Genomic DNA, 15,899 nt, shown 5'->3' on the forward strand with positions numbered 1-15,899 from the left:
ACCGTCGTTGCTGCCATTGTCCGGACCCGTCGCGTTCTCGCGGGCGGAGGACTCGGTAGTCAGCAGCGGGGCCGCCATCTTGGGTCAGGGTGTTATTTTGCGCTCTAGACACCGCGAGCCAGTGGCTATAAATTCCCGATGCCAGCGCAAGCGCGCAGCATATGTTGTACTTCCTGAGGCGGAAGCCGGGAAGTGATCTTTTTAAAAACTGTTCGTTATTTGTCCGGATTAATTTTTTTACTTTTAAACTGTTCTCTGCCATAATCGTTACCTGTGCCATCCGTGCCTGCCTCGCTACCGTCGTTGCGGCCATTGTCCAGACCCGTCGCGTTCTCGCGGGCGGAGGACTCAGTAGTCAGCAGCGGGGCCGCCATCTTGGGTGAGGGTGTTATTTTGCGCTCTAGACACCGCGAGCCAGTGGCTATAAATTCCTGGTGCCAGCGCAAGCGCGCAGCATATGTTGTACTTCCTGAGGCGGAAGCCGGGAGGTGATCTTTTAAAAAACTGTTCGTTATTTGTCCTGATTTATTTTTTTACTTTTAAACTGTTCTCTGCCATAATCCTTACCTGTGCCATCCGTGCCTGCCTCGCTACCATCGTTGCTGCCATTGTCCGGACCCGTCGCGTTCTCGCGGGCGGAGGACTCGGTAGTCAGCAGCGGGGCCGCCATCTTGGGTAAGGGTGTTATTTTGGGCTCTAGACACCGCGAGCCAGTGGCTATAAATTCCCGATGCCAGCGCAAGCGCGCAGCATATGTTGTACTTCCTGAGGCGGAAGCCGGGAGGTGATCTTTTTAAAAACTGTTCGTTATTTGTCCTGATTTATTTTTTTACTTTTAAACTGTTCTCTGCCATAATCCTTACCTGTGCCATCCGTGCCTGCCTCGCTACCGTCGTTGCTGCCATTGTCCGGACCCGTCGCGTTCTCGCGGGCTGAGGACTCGGTAGTCAGCATCGGGGCCGCCATCTTGAGTGAGGGTGTTATTTTGCGCTCTAGACACCGTGAGCCAGTGGCTATAAATTCCCGATGCCAGCGGGCACGCGCAGCACGCTAAAGGCAAGCCCGTCTGCGCCCGTCCGCGACCGAACGGGACCAGGGCCCTGCCATTCTGCCCATTTCCTCTCGTATTCCTCTGGGGAGTTACGTGCTCGCCATCATAACTGGTCCGCTACGCCACGATTAAAACAAAAGCTTGCATAGAGAGGTCCTTCTTGTCCCCCCGTCAGCTATTCTTAACCCTCCCCACCCCACCAAACTGGCACTGAAGTTTCATTATCTGAATACGCGGTCTTTACCAAAACATCAATCAGGAATTTTCTATCTTCTTGATTCTCAAAAACCTGATGTTCTTCTCCTTTCTGAAACCTGGCTCACGGATGATTCTCTACCGGATATCCTGGCCGCTATCCCCACGGGGTATTATATATTACAGACCAATAGACTCTCTGGGCAATCTGGAGGTGGTGTGGCAGCTATTATCCATCACCAGTTACAGTTTACTGCTCTGTCACCACTATTCCCTCTGTCGAGAGCCTTGTTATTAAACTTGAGTCCTCTCATGCCCCTCTTATCTGCGCCCTGTTCTATCGGCCTCCCCATTCCATGCCCTCCTTTCCCCAGTTAGTGGGAGATCTTATCTCCCAACTAATTATAAACAACTCCAAATAATGATAATTGGCGATTTCAATTATTGGCCCTCTGACCCCAATGAAACACCCTATTCCCGAGAATTTACAGACCTTCTCTCGGGTTTCAACTGTATTCAGCATGTCCGCACTGCCCCTCACACCAAAGGGCACCTTTTGGACCAGCTCTGGACAGCCAATCTGTCCATCTCTTCCTTATCCGTCTCCCCATGTTCTTGGTCAGACCACTATTCTATCCAATTCTCTCTGGTCCTGCCCCGGCCAGCTAAACCCTTAATATCGGAAAAAATTCTAACCAGGAACTGGAACCGGGCAAATAAAGAGGAGTTCTGTTCTTTACTTTCCGCCTCTCTGCCCACGGAAGCCGATTGTCTTAATGATCAAGCAATTGCCATCAATAACTGGCTATGTGCAGCCAGTAATATTGTTGCCCCTTGTAAATTTCCCATAATCAGGCGGCCCCATGACGCCCAGCGGTGGTTTACAGAGGACCTCAGACTAAAAAAACTTCTCCTTCGACAAGCGGAACGAAGGTGGAGACGAATTTACTCTACAGACACAAAAGACATCTTCACTAAGCTTCTAACTGATTATAAAAAAGCCATTATTGCGGCTAAATCCTCATATTTTTCATCACAAATTACGAGCTCGACCACCAAAACCAAAGACATTTTCTCCATGAATTATCTCTACCTGATAGAGTAACCGTCAAACCAGTACCCATCCAGTACTTTTGTGACGCCCTTAACGACTTTTTCATTCAGAACATTTCCATTATCAAAAAGAGTATTCCTCCGATCCCCACTCCCTTTGTCCTAGGGACTTCGCCCAAAAACACACAACTATTTGACCAAATACCTCTGATCTCCAAAGAAGACTTCTTCATACTTTTAAAAAAGGTTAGTTCCAGTTCCCCTTCAGATCCCTGCCCTCCCCTCTTTCTCCAAGAAGCCTTTGTCTCCTGCCCCGATCCCCCGCTTGCGCTCCTCAACAACTCACTAAAAACAGGTGTTGTCCCTGATTCCTTTAAAGTAGCAGAGGTCATCCCCATTTTGAAGAAACCTCATGCTGATCCCACCAACCTCACTAATTATCGCCCTATTTCCCTCCATCCTTACTTGAGCAAGATCTTGGAAGCCCATGTTACGCAATGCCTTAGCTCCTTTATCGAATTCTCGTCTTTTCTTGACCCCCAACAGGCCGGTTTTAGGCCTGCACATTCTACTGAGCTAGTCATACTTGCTGTTATGAATGAGCTCCGTAGGGGGGCTGATAACAATCTCTCCCAAGCCCTCGTCCTTTTTGATCTCTCGGCTGCCTTTGACACGGTCGATCATAAACTCTTGATCGACCGTGTCGGGGATGCGGGCATCCAGGGCACGGCCTTAAAATGGATCTCCTCTTTTTTGGGGAGCCGTTCGCAGGCTGTTCGCCTGGACGCCTTCTCCGCCAAAAGGACAACCCTAACCTGCGGTGTGCCACACAGCTCTTCTCTCTCTCCTCTTCTATTCAATCTGTACATGGTTCCTTTAATCCACTCTCTTCGCAACTTTGAGGTAGTCTGCTTCAATTATGCGGACGACCTTCAACTTGTGTTTAACATTAACTCCTCCCGCACGTCTATTTCCAGCTTTCAGGCCACTCTATGTTTCATCAGGGACTGGATGAACGCCAGCCAACTCAAGCTCAATCCAGATAAGACCGAGCTGGTTTTGTCCGGCTCTTCCAGTCCCTGGAACAATAATTTCTGGCCCCCCTCGTTAGGAAATCCTCCTTTACCTTCCAAGTCAGTTAAAAGCCTTGGAGTAATAATCAGCAATGACTTGTCCATGAAGCCTCAGATCGGTGCAGTTACATCCTCATGCTTTTTCCATCTTCGCAGAATTCGCAAGATCTCAAGATTTTTCACCATCGAGGCCCTCACTGTGGTTCTCATGGCCTTAGTCATTTGCTGGATAGATTATGTCAACTCCCTCTATGTTGGCATTCCTGTCTATCAACTCCATCGCCTTCAACTGGTCCAGAATCAGGCTGCACGACTCATTGCTCATCAACCACGCACTCAACACTTCCGCCCCTTGCTGAAACATCTTCATTGGCTTCCAGTGGCCAAACGCTGCCTGTTTAAATTGGGCTGTACTATTTCTAAAGCCTTAGCAGGTCGGGGCCTGCTTTCATCTCCTCCTTAACCTCTCGTTACTCCCCAACTCGTGCTCTTCGTTCGTCTCATGCCAACTTTCTCACCCCCTTTCGCTTTAACCGGAAAAAACACGGCGGACTCAGTTTTTCCTTTTTGGCACCTCAAAGTTGGAATTCCCTTCCCTTGGAACTTAGACTCGAAACATCTTTGCCACACTTCAGATCCCTCCTCAAAACCCTTTTATTCACGCAAGCTTACCTATAACCTCCTGATTTAGTACGTCATTGCTGTAGCGCCATGAAACCGCTGGGTGTACGTGCGCTTTATAAATAAATTTAACATAACATAACAACATAACATAACATTGTGTGCAAGCCTAAGGGTACAAACAAGTGCATGTACATGTGAGCAAGTGCATGTCTGTGTGTGTAAGTGCGTGCACACGTTTAAGCGTCTGCGACTCTGCCTGTGAATGAATGTATTTTGTGTGTGGAACTAGATAGGAAAAAGAGGACAGAAGAGCCAGGGCATGAGGTCAAGTGACAATTATATTGATTCACTCACTAGGAGCTAAGGACGCTTCACGCACCCGGTCATTTTACAAAAGTAGATAGTGCGCTCTTTGTGAATGAAGTACGGTGGATTGAAAATCTCTTCCTAGAGTAGGAAAGCAAGAGGTGAATTAATGATACAAAATGAAGAAAGTCACAAGGCACTGGGTCATATGAGGAAGACACGGGGGTAAACGGAAGGGGACAAAATGGAAACCGAAAGAGAGGCATGAACAGAGACACGGACAGAAAACGAGGGAGATGGTAAGTGAAGAGACAGGTATGTGGGTGGACGGAGAAATGGAGAGAGAGCAAAACAGTAATTTAAAGAGAGGAATATCAAAGGATAGAGCACGAAAGGAGAGAGAGAAAATGCATCTTGAAACTGACATCGAATGAAAGAGACAGAAGGTGGCAGTAAGATAGGTAGGCGGAGAACGAAAGAGCACAGAGTGGAACATAAGAGACAGCATACATAACTAGACAAGCATTGGCCGCGCGGCAGTAAAAGTAACACCACGCAGCCGTCAAAGCGAAAGTCATCGCGATCACTCTGAAAGCGAAAGTGATCGCGATGACGCGCTAAAGGACGCTAGGGATGCGCGCGCAGCAGCGCGCGCTCTTGTGCGCTTGACAGTAAGCTGGTGGCCGCTTTGGTAGCACTTTTAAAAGGAGCTACTAAATGTCTCGGCCAGACCAGCGCATGCGCTGGATCAGGCGAGACCTAAAAAATGGCAGCCAATACTTTTTTTCTATTGATTTCCTTTTGTTACAATGGCGACCACCCCCCCCCCGTTTAGCTTTGAACATCTTGAGCTAAAGTGCAGGTGCCGTAATTACTTTCAAAGTAAACAAATAGAAAAAAATGCACTTATCCTTCTATTTGCTTACTTTTAAAGCTATCTTGTCACCCATGCTATAGCTTAAGATGTTTAAAGCTAAAGCGGGGGTGCTACCATTAAAAATAAGTAAATAAACAGAAAAAGAAAGGCATGCGGCCATGTTTGTCCAGCATATAACACTGGATAAATGTTTTTTTTTAAAATGTTGAAGGAAAACGTGTCCTGCCTGTGTTGCCGGCAGGACAAACCTATTTAAGAAAATAGTGCTCAGAGGCTGTATTTGAAGCCTACCGAGTAACAACATATGTAATAGGGGGTGTCCTCATGGGAAGTTACAAGATAAGATAAGGCGATACTATGGAGGGACCACTAAGCCTATCGACCAATGAAAAGCCACAGTTTACAAAGGATAGTGACAGGAGCCAATTAAAAAGATGGGCGGAAAGTGGGCAGAGCTTCAAGTCCATACCTGAATACATTATGTCTCGAAGAGACAGCACAAGCACTGCCCAGGCAAGCCCTAAAAATCAATCACCAATTCACTAACAAAGCGCATCAAGTGAGTCACCTCCCACTGCAAAGATTGCAGGGGCACCCTTTCTGAGAAATGTTGTGTGCAATGGGCTCACGCAAGTTGTATCACAGTTTCCCATATGTAATAACTAAAAAGAATTAACATTTTAGAGGGCATAAAACTGCACTCCCATGCTAATGACAAATGGTCCAATCGAAATCAAGTTGTAATTACTGCTAAAAATACATTTTGAATAGCTGGAAACCGTTTCCAGTCTTTCTGGTGGAAACCGTGGGTGAATGGGATATAGGAAGCGGTGAACCTTGCAGTGGCTACTTCAACGGGTCCATTTGTTGAACGTAATGTGAGCCGTTGCAGACAGAGCATAGCTTAACGCTAGAATGATTTTCAGGTATAGCGGAACATGCTTCTCCAAGCACATGCATACTTATTGGCAAGTGCATCTCAAGGAGCAAGGCATGGGTGCTAATACCACATCACAAGTGGTGTTTCTTCTATACTGCTGTGTAGAGTTGATAAAGCTAAACAGAATTGCCACATAGGTCTCTCAAGCCTTTATTTCACTTTGCATATTTCTCTCTATGGCCCAAAGGTACAAAGCCTTTTAGCATTTCCTAATAGACCAAATCGCAATTTTGGTCCATTACGAAATGCTAAGTAAGCTTTCCATACATACAAAAGGGGAGAGGCGGTCGCAAAATGCAATTTCTACTAAGTAGAAATCGTATTTTGTGATTCCCAAAATAGGAAATCGCAAATAGGGATTTCCAATTTGCTATTTCCTAACTCCATGTACACAGCATTTCCTAAATGCAAAATGGGCATTGAGGAAATGCTATTTCCATCGGATCCAATCCAATGGTAACCAGGTGCAAGTTGTAAAAATGCCCCTAAAATGCATTTTTACCCATGCCACAGAGCGCCCAGTTGCCACAAGGGCATTTGAGAGCCCTATACAAACACCATTTGTTTACCCTTTGTTTAAGGGAGGCCTAAGGACCATAGGTATAAAATGCTTTTGCATTTCCCAGTTTGCGATTTCCTATTAGGAAATCGTAAATTGGGAAATGCAAAACCATTCATACCTTTGGGCCTTAGGCCCGTAGGAACGATTGGGTTTGCATTTCCTAAATAGCGATTTCCTGATATCGATTGCAAGTCTGTAGGAATCGCTATTAGGAAATCTCTATTTTAGTAAATTCCTTTTTGCGTTTCCTAAATAGCGATTTATTAGGATTTGCTATTTAGGAAATGCAAAATGGAAGTTTCGAAGATATGTGCCTAGAGCTTTTCTTGCCTCCTCACTCCCTTTATCTTGTGATACTGGTAAAGATTTTTTAAAGAACTTCAGCCCACGCAGTCGAAGATCTCTGCTGCTTTAACCTTGATTCTGCTGTTTTAGGGCTTAGCGGGACCAAAATAAAGGGCTATGAGAGAAGTTATGTAAACTGGCTGAAATCAATGCACTTCCGTTTAACCCCTTCAGTGCCCATGACGAGATAGTCTCGTCATGGAGCACGGTTGCGCTGTGCCCATGACGAGACTATCTCGTCATGAACCCCACCCACTAGTGCAACGCCCGGCACAGGAGGGGGAAAGGGCGTGGCACTGAAGGGGTTAAAGAAGGCCAGACCTAAAGGCTTTACCAATGATAGCTAGATCTTAAGTTACAATTACTTAGAGGATATTTATTTCTCTTGTATAAGCTCATAAACCTGGTTTACAAGGGATTGATTGACCCCTAGTGGATAGTAAATGAGGTGGAATTAGGTAGAAAGATACTCAGATGTTACAGCTTCGGTGGAGAGGTGCTGGAAATGTGGGCAAAATTATTTCCGACTTTTTCACTAAATAGTTTATGGAGGCAATTGTCACCCATCTCTATGTTTCTCCATTCTTCCCTTTACGGATGATTATGCAATCCTGAGGTTCTAACATTGGTTGCGAGGCTTCATCGAGCCATGTTGTAGAGAGGATTAAAAGATCACATACTTTACTGATGATCAGGTATGCAGTATCCAGTCAGTTGGGGTTTTGCAGAACATCTAGAACTGTGCAGTAGGTATTTGAGAGAAGGGTGAATAAAGGTGTTTGGAAATTAAGAGGAGTGAATTTTCATGAGGTTATTTATATTTCATACTTTTTATTTGAAGGCTGATTGATAATTCCTGTGGCCGGTGTTGGATGGGCTATTACTTTACTTTCTGTGGAAAAAAATGGGTCTTCTCTGAAGTGTTTTCTCAAGTAATGTGTGCTCACCTGGATCTGGAAACTGGCTCATGTAAACAAGATATTAAACTTTTACGCTATGTGTAAATGTTCAGATGTACAATTTAGTGCAGGTTCCAAACTTAGACACTCTATGAGCACTATTGTATGTACTGTGAAGAATTCTGGAAGTCCATACACACCAAGGAACCAATTTACAGGAATGCATGTCTTATGTTTCTCAGCACATCTTTACAATCCTCTCACAGAGTACAAGTGTTGAGAATTTGTTTTATCATAACAATTTATAAAACCATTTATTTTTACAGTTTAAAAAGCATTTAGGCACAATATTACACGTCAGCAATTTATTTATATTTATTTAATATCAAATTACAAAAATAAATTACAATAAATATATTGATTTAGATTTATTATCACATGTTTCTCAGCAGATCTTTTCAATCCTCTTATAGGGTACTAGAAGTGTTGAGAAAAATGTTTATCATAACCATTTATAAAACGATTTTTAGAGTATACAAAGCATTTAGGCTAAATATCATCTCACGTCAGCAATGTATTTATGTTTATTTAATATCAACTTACAAAAATAAATTTCAATAAATATATTGCTTTAGATTTATTACATACAATGTATTCTAATTTGACCTTGTATACATATCTCATTATAAAAGCACTGGTCATTTGGAAAGATTTCTCAAAACGGGCCCTATTTTTCCTTCAGTTAAAATTGATTTTCTGGGCAGTATAAATGCATGCGATTTCCATGCAGACTACCCATGAAAATAGACGTTTTCATCACAGTAAATAATGACTTGTATCACAAGGACGAAGAATGTCGGGATGTGTAACAATCGCTTGTGCTTCGCTTCCCTCTTTTGCAAAACCTACAATCACATGCCCAAGGAATGTGTACACACCAAGGTAGGATACATCTGTTTTCCTAACCCTACATGTGCAGTCTATGCACTCAATTGGGCATTCATAATTAAGATTAGGATATTTGCTAACTTCCAAATATGTCTGGTTATTTTTTCTTCATTTATAACAACTTTTCCTCAGATGTTCTTACTTTTTGCACACACTCTGTAAACACGAGAAAAACTATACATTTCCCACGCTTTCAGCAGAACGTATATCTGAAACATTATGGATATGATAGGCAGGTAAGTGTGAAAAATTAACTTACAAATGTGCCGGCATAGTTAGCACCTTGCATGTTCTAGTATTATGCATCTTGCATCCCTTACCTCTATATTAAAACTGCCCAGGAAATACATTCATGTACACTTCAAATAGGAATGTTAAAAAGCAAACTTAAGCTTATGCTGCACATGATCTGTGAAAATTGGTGATGCCAACAAATGCACAACTCAGATGCTTCGGACTTTGTGATTTACTGAGCTGCACATGCATGTATTAGGACTTTTTCCACGTGTTAATGATGCTTTGGTGGGAGAAATGTAAGTATGGGGTATTTCTATAGTCTGAACCTAGCCAAAAGGTACTGGAGTATTACCACATCTTTGAGAATCGATCCCCTAGGTCTTTGTTCCTTTCTTCCACATTCAAAAGACATGCAGTCATAAATGGGTGAGGGGGGCAGTATTAATGCACAGCAACACAGCATTTTCAAGGGGGGCGCTATGGTCATGACAGAGTTGATGATCCCTTTCTCTTTACTATTACCATGGCTACTAACTTCACATACCTCAGCCTTTGCATGTTCCCAAGATAATAATAATACTAATAATAGTCACATTTGTAAAGCGCATGGTTACACTAGGCTAGTGTGTCCCCGCGCTGCGGTACATTCTGAAACGCACATCTCAAAGGGGACCCTCAAAGCTGGACAGTAGTGGGGAGAAGCTAAACATAGGGAAAAAGGTGAGTTTTCAGCTCTTTATGGAAAATAGTCTCCGAGACCTCCATCCGGAGGCCCTGAGGGAGTTTGTTCCACTGCTGAGCTGCCAGATAGAGAAAGGAGCGTCCACCCATCCTTGCTCTCCTGATGGTAGGGATACTCACCTTCCCCGTCCCACTAGATCTTAATTGACGGGTCGGGGAATAGGGAGTTAATAAGTCATGCAGGTAGGTGGGGCCCTTCCTATGTATGATCCGATGGCTAACACATAGAGCCTTGAACAGAATTCTCTCCCTGATCGGAAGCCAATGAAGGGAGGCTAAGGCCCTCTTAGAAGAGGCTCTCTTTGGTAGCATCAAGACTAGGCGTGCTGTTGCGTTCTGGATACGTTGGAGTCTCTGTATGCATTTAACATTCGCTCCCTGGTACAGTACGTTCCCATAATCCAGACGCGATGTCACCAGGGCATGAACCAAGGTTTTCCTGGCTGCCGTAGGCAGCACATCTAGAGTTTTCCGGAGACCTAGCAGTACTCCAAAACATGTGCCTGCCACTCGCCTGCTATGATGCTCAAATGAGAGCTTGGTGTCCAGCCATACCCCTAAGTTCTTAACCTGTTCACAAGGCGTGGGGGTGGGTCCCAGTGTCTGTGGCCACCATGCCGACGACCATACTGATGGTGCTTTCCCTATCACAAGTACCTCGGTCTTATTCGCCATCCAAGACGCCAGTTCTTGAAGGCAGGTCACAAAATTGAATGCTGCCTTCTCTTGTGCCTGTGTAAGGGACACCACCAGTTACATATCGTCCGCATAAGATACGACATTGACCCTGAATTTTTCAGTAATCTCCGCCAAAGGAGTGACGTAGAGATTAAACAGGGTCAGACTAAGGGTGGACCCCTGTGGCACCCCCTGTTTCAACTTGATGTTTTTAGAATAGTGGGATCCCTGCGCCACCTGGAAACTGCGCTCATACAAAAAAGATTCCATCCATTTCAAGGCGCTACCTGCCACCCCTCCCTTTCTAAGACACTGTAGCAGAATATGATGAGCAACAGTGTCGAAAGCGGCACTTAGATCTAATAAGATTAAGGCCTCCGTCTGTCCCTCATCTACATATTTCCGAATTATCTCCATAGAAAGAAGCAGAGCCGATTCGGTAGAGTAAAAAGCCAGAAACCCAGACTGGGTAGGATGAAGTAAGTTGTGTTTGCTGATGGGGGCCGTCAGTTGGATATTTACTACCTTCTCAGCAACTTTAGCAAAGTATGGTAGCAGTGAGATAGGGCGCAGATTATCTAATTGGTCCATACTAACATGGGGCTTCTTTTTTTAATGGGAGAACAACCGCCTCTTTCCATTTTTTAGGAACTATTCCTGAGATGAAAGAGAGCTCCAAAAGGTGTCTTATGCAGGGCTCGAGAATCTCAATACTCCCTCTTAGCACCTTCTGGGAAGCAGGATCTCTGGGTGAGCCTGACAAAGCTGATAGCTATCTTATTAAGGGTATTGGGTAGGGGAACGTTAAATTTAGCAAGGCGTTCTGTCTCCATAATGTTGACAGGTTCGTCAACAACCCAGCACCCAACTCGTGCAGAGACCGGGAAGGCGGAGTAAATCTTTTCCAACTTCTACGCAAAAAAATCAGCCATCCGATTGCATGACTCCACTGAGTCTATATTGGGCGCAGCAATTTTTGCCAGGGAGGATATCTCTTTATAAACCACGAACAGCTCTTTAGCCGAGTTCTCCGCTGTCTCAATCCTTTCCTTGTAGTGGGTAGCCCGAGCCTTTCTAATAAGCGCATGATAGCTCTTAAGACTGGCTTTATATTCGCTCTTCACCTGGGCTGAAAAGTCTCTTCTCCACCGCCTTTCCAGACGTTTACATGCTGATTTAGCCGTTCTTAGTTCGTCCCTAAACCTGGGAGACTATTTTTGTCTTCTCCCTGACGGCTTTAGACGACCAGGATGCATTACTATCTAATGCCTCCATGATGCGCCTATCCAAGGCTTCACAGGCAGAATGCACATCTAAGCCGCCCGGTAGCCCTACCTGTAAAAGGGCCCTGTTAAATTTCCCTTGTGAGAAACCAGCCCACTTCCTGTGTTTTATTTTGATCTCGAGTTTCTCCTGTACATTCGGTGAGGGCATCCTTGCCTTAAAAGAGATCAAAAAATGATCCGACCATAAAACCGGGAGCGGGGGCTCCATTTCTAAAGCTCCCCAATTAGCAAAAATAGGGTCAAGTAAGTGGCCCAACTGATGAGTGGGGAGTTCTGATTTTAATATCAGCTGTAAGGCTGCCAATTCCTGGCGAATCGCTTGAGCCCCGGAGTTGAATGAGTCATCAAAATGAATATTCATGTCACCCAACACTAGTAATTTCTCATATCGTAGTGCTGGTTGTATCAAGCGCTCAATAAAACTAGGTGCAAACCGTGTAAAGGGTCCAGGAGGTCTATAAACCAGAAGCCCTTTAATGATGTAGTTGGTAGCTGTCGTAATAGAGAAAAGACCTGCCTCGCTATCTACAATGACTGGCGGAACACTGGATAGTGTGTTTATGGATAATCGCTATCCCCCCTCCGCTGCCGGAGTGTCTATCCACTCTGGTAATCCCATAGCCACTAGGGAGGACCTCGAAAATTTCAGGAGTATAGAGTAATTTACAGGAAAGGGGGACTAAGAGCTTACCTGCTTTATACAAATTACTGTAATGAACAACTTGTATGTACTCCTACGTTCAGATTCACATCTCCAAATTAAAAAAATAATAATTTAACTAAAGATGTTCTCAAAAAGAGTCTGAGTAAATCGAACAAAGGATTCTACAGCTGATCTAGACATTCAAAGAGTGGCATTTACTGAATGTTCTACAGATAAAGTCTAAAGAAAGAAAAGTGTGTGAGTAATAGTCTAGAGGCTGGTCCTAAACATAAAAAAGGCTGAGCCTTTTGATGATTACAGGACTAACAATGAGGAGCTTAAAGATGACAGGAGGAAAAATAGAGATGGTAGGTGATCAGCACTTTTCTGCTGCCCACAACCAAAACAAAAACACAGCTGAGAAAAACCACTGTGTTGCATTAATAGTGTTAACAATGCATAGGCTGGCTTGTCTCAGCGTCCACTTACGAAGGCCTGCACAGAATGTAAAACTGCCTATTACATTTGTACTCCATTGTGTGGCTACCATCTTGAAGGGAGATTAATTTGTTGGAAGGCTCACAACGAAAGAAGCTCACTCATGAGTTATTTTCCTCTCTAAACTATTAACATAGACTAAGCTAATTATTCTTCTCCATCGTGAACGCACTCTGGAGTTTGATTCTTGGACAAATTGCCTTGCTGCACATGACCATGTGTCATCTCACAATGTTGCAGCTCAGCTCAAGTCAACCTAGTGGACTTCCAAGGAGTAGAGATGCCCTGAGAACATCTCCGTCTTCTAGCCCAGTAGTTGGGTCAGTTAGACACTTGTGGTTCACCGTGCACTGCTTGTAACCTGATCCTTATCTGGACGGACAAATTAATTCGCATTATCCAAGAACAACATTGATTTTGAGATTTATCCCCCTTTTCCTTTGTTCCTTGGCCTAGCACAACTACTTGCCTCATAAACATGTAAATTAATTAACATATTTGGCAGAAACATGCGTTACCGAGTGCAAATAAAAACTTTGAGTGCCATTGAATTGGAACAGGGCTTCTGTGGTTCTTTTATACTGGGAAGGCTCTGCGGGATGAACCACGTCCTTAGGCCTCATGGTGACCACGGAAGTGGACACAAATATTAGGCTTGGATTTCACTTCAGAATGGTCTGTGGATGACTATGTAACATCACTTTGGATTGAGTGATGGTATTAGACTCTGAGGACATGTCATGGTGGACTTGGGCACTTCAGAGCAGTTCCGGGCCAACAGTATTGCCTAGATTTAATACAGGCAGCGTGGAGCTCCGCAGTTCTGCACTACGCCCATGGTTTCTTTATTGGTACATATACAGAAGCAGTGCTTTGGGCCACCCAAATGCTAATACAAAGGTAAATAAATATCCCTAATGTCGGTACTTTACAACCAGTACAAGTGTTAGGATTTTCAAAAGCACAGAGTTGACCTCTGCAGAGCTGATCATGTCACTCACCGCCCTGCGACTCGACTAATATTGGTGAAATCGAGGTGTGTTGGATAAACACAGGTAGCCCAGCCAGAGATCTCATTTACTCTCCCCTTTAGGCAGTATGCTCCTTGCAATGTTGAGGAAGCTTGCTTCTCAAAGACCTAAACCGAACGAACATTACAAAATATATTATCAGGCCAAAATGTGCTCTCAGGTCAAGGTTGCAATCAGGCCAAAGGTGCTGGGTATAGAAAGTAAATTTACAGACAGTAAAAGTGAACTTCTGAAAGCCGAGTGGGTGCTCTGAAGTGGCAATGAAACCAGAGGTCAGCAGGCTGGCCCTCATGGTGGAAACACTAAGGACGCGGACAGAGAAGGGTCTTGCATGCACTCGCATTAAATGGCTACCCTACTGAACCGAGCACAGAGCTAAGAGTTGCAGATTGCTGCTGCCGCACATTCTCATGGCCTCCCCTCTGATTTTTTTATAGATCTGTAACAACTGGCTATGCCTCAATCCGTGCAAGATGCACAACCAGTAAGTAGGGAGCGTGGAGACACTGTAGCAATGCATACATTCAACACAAGAGCTTCTGCATTATTTGTGAAAAATATTGTTTTGCTCACTCTACTGGCTGGACCCATTAAAAAAGTAAATACATCTAAATATCTGTACATTTTCAGGCATGATTGTTTCATACAAAAGGACATTATCTTACGTATAAAAATAAAATATATGTGCATGTTAGTGCAAACCATAATTAAGATTTATAAAATGTCTTCCGCCCTGGCGGTTGTCAGCAGAGGCCTGCTAATTTGAAGCTCTGTAAAAGGCCCATCGTAAATACAGTTTTAACGGTTGCGAACAAGTGAGGCGACGTAGACCCACACCGAAAGAACACCTTTAGGATAAGGGTGCACGTACACGGCCAAAGCAAACTCTACATTTGGAATCTCGCTGTGGTGGACTCCTGTGCTGTACACGGCCTCCACGATTGGGCTCAATTCCGAGAAAGCCATGTGGATTGGAAATCCCGAAAACTGGAAAAGGAACAAACACATAGTTAGAGATTTGCAGTAAACACATTTTTGGAAAAGTGGACAGAAGGTTACCGCTTACACACAGCAACTGAATAAAAACAGGGAAAACATTCCTGATTTACGAACAAAGGTGTTTAGCATCATCACAAACACGCAGCCTCTTTATGACAGCTGGTTCTCTGAAGCAGGCACTGATACAGCTATAGCCAAAAACATTATTAAGTCAAGAATCTCGTGCCATCTAAATGAACAATCCACAATATCTGATCAATTAATGACACTATCTGATGGTAAACAACCCTCAAGAATTAAAAACTCTTGACAGCTTGAGGCATCCTAACTCAGGACATTAAATCTTGACACTGTTTTTTTACTTTCGTAGGAATTAGTATATCAAACTTCCTCTGCAGAACCTACTCTGTTGCCTTATAGAAAGGGACTGAAGTACCATTTATTCAAATTGTATCTGACCTGATCTCTATTTGCCTTAGCTTCATTTAATATACAATTCCCCACTTGATCTGATGTGAATATTTGGGCTGCCCATGCCCCTTCCACCGTTCCTCTATTGTGCATCCTTTTTCAGATGCCTCCCACCCAACACCAGGCAAACTATCGCACAAGCTCTTGTTACCAGCAGACTCAAATACAGCAACTCACTCTACATAGGAATCACTGCCCAACTCATGAGGAAACTCCAGGCCATCCAGAACACAGCAGCCAGACTCATCCTCGACCTCCCCAGACCGACACACGTCACCCCTCACCTCAGGAAACTCCATTGGCTAACAGTTGCAAAGAGATGCCAGTTCAAGCTGCTCACCCACACTTACCAAGCACTCCACAATGAAGGACCGGCGTACCTCAAGAAACGACTGAACTTTCACCAACCCACCATGGAGCTTTGTTCCGGATCCCTCTCCCT

At 44.2% G+C, this 15,899-nt stretch overlaps 1 protein-coding gene across 1 annotated transcript in view; it reads right to left on the reverse strand.

Annotated features, from left to right (window-relative positions):
• Positions 1-8,276: 8,276 nt before the first annotated feature.
• The window catches only part of CC2D2A (coiled-coil and C2 domain containing 2A), a 415,347-nt gene continuing 407,724 nt past the window's right edge, over positions 8,277-15,899 (reverse strand). The window contains exon 37 of the mRNA XM_085642396.1: positions 8,277-14,974. Within this exon, the coding sequence (XP_085498522.1) occupies positions 14,786-14,974 (189 nt within the window). The 3' untranslated portion in view covers positions 8,277-14,785. The remainder of the gene's footprint in view (positions 14,975-15,899) is intronic.

The sequence above is a fragment of the Triturus cristatus genome, chromosome 2_2 (assembly GCF_964204655.1).
Source record: "Triturus cristatus chromosome 2_2, aTriCri1.1, whole genome shotgun sequence".
NCBI classification, from domain to species: Eukaryota; Metazoa; Chordata; class Amphibia; order Caudata; family Salamandridae; genus Triturus; species Triturus cristatus.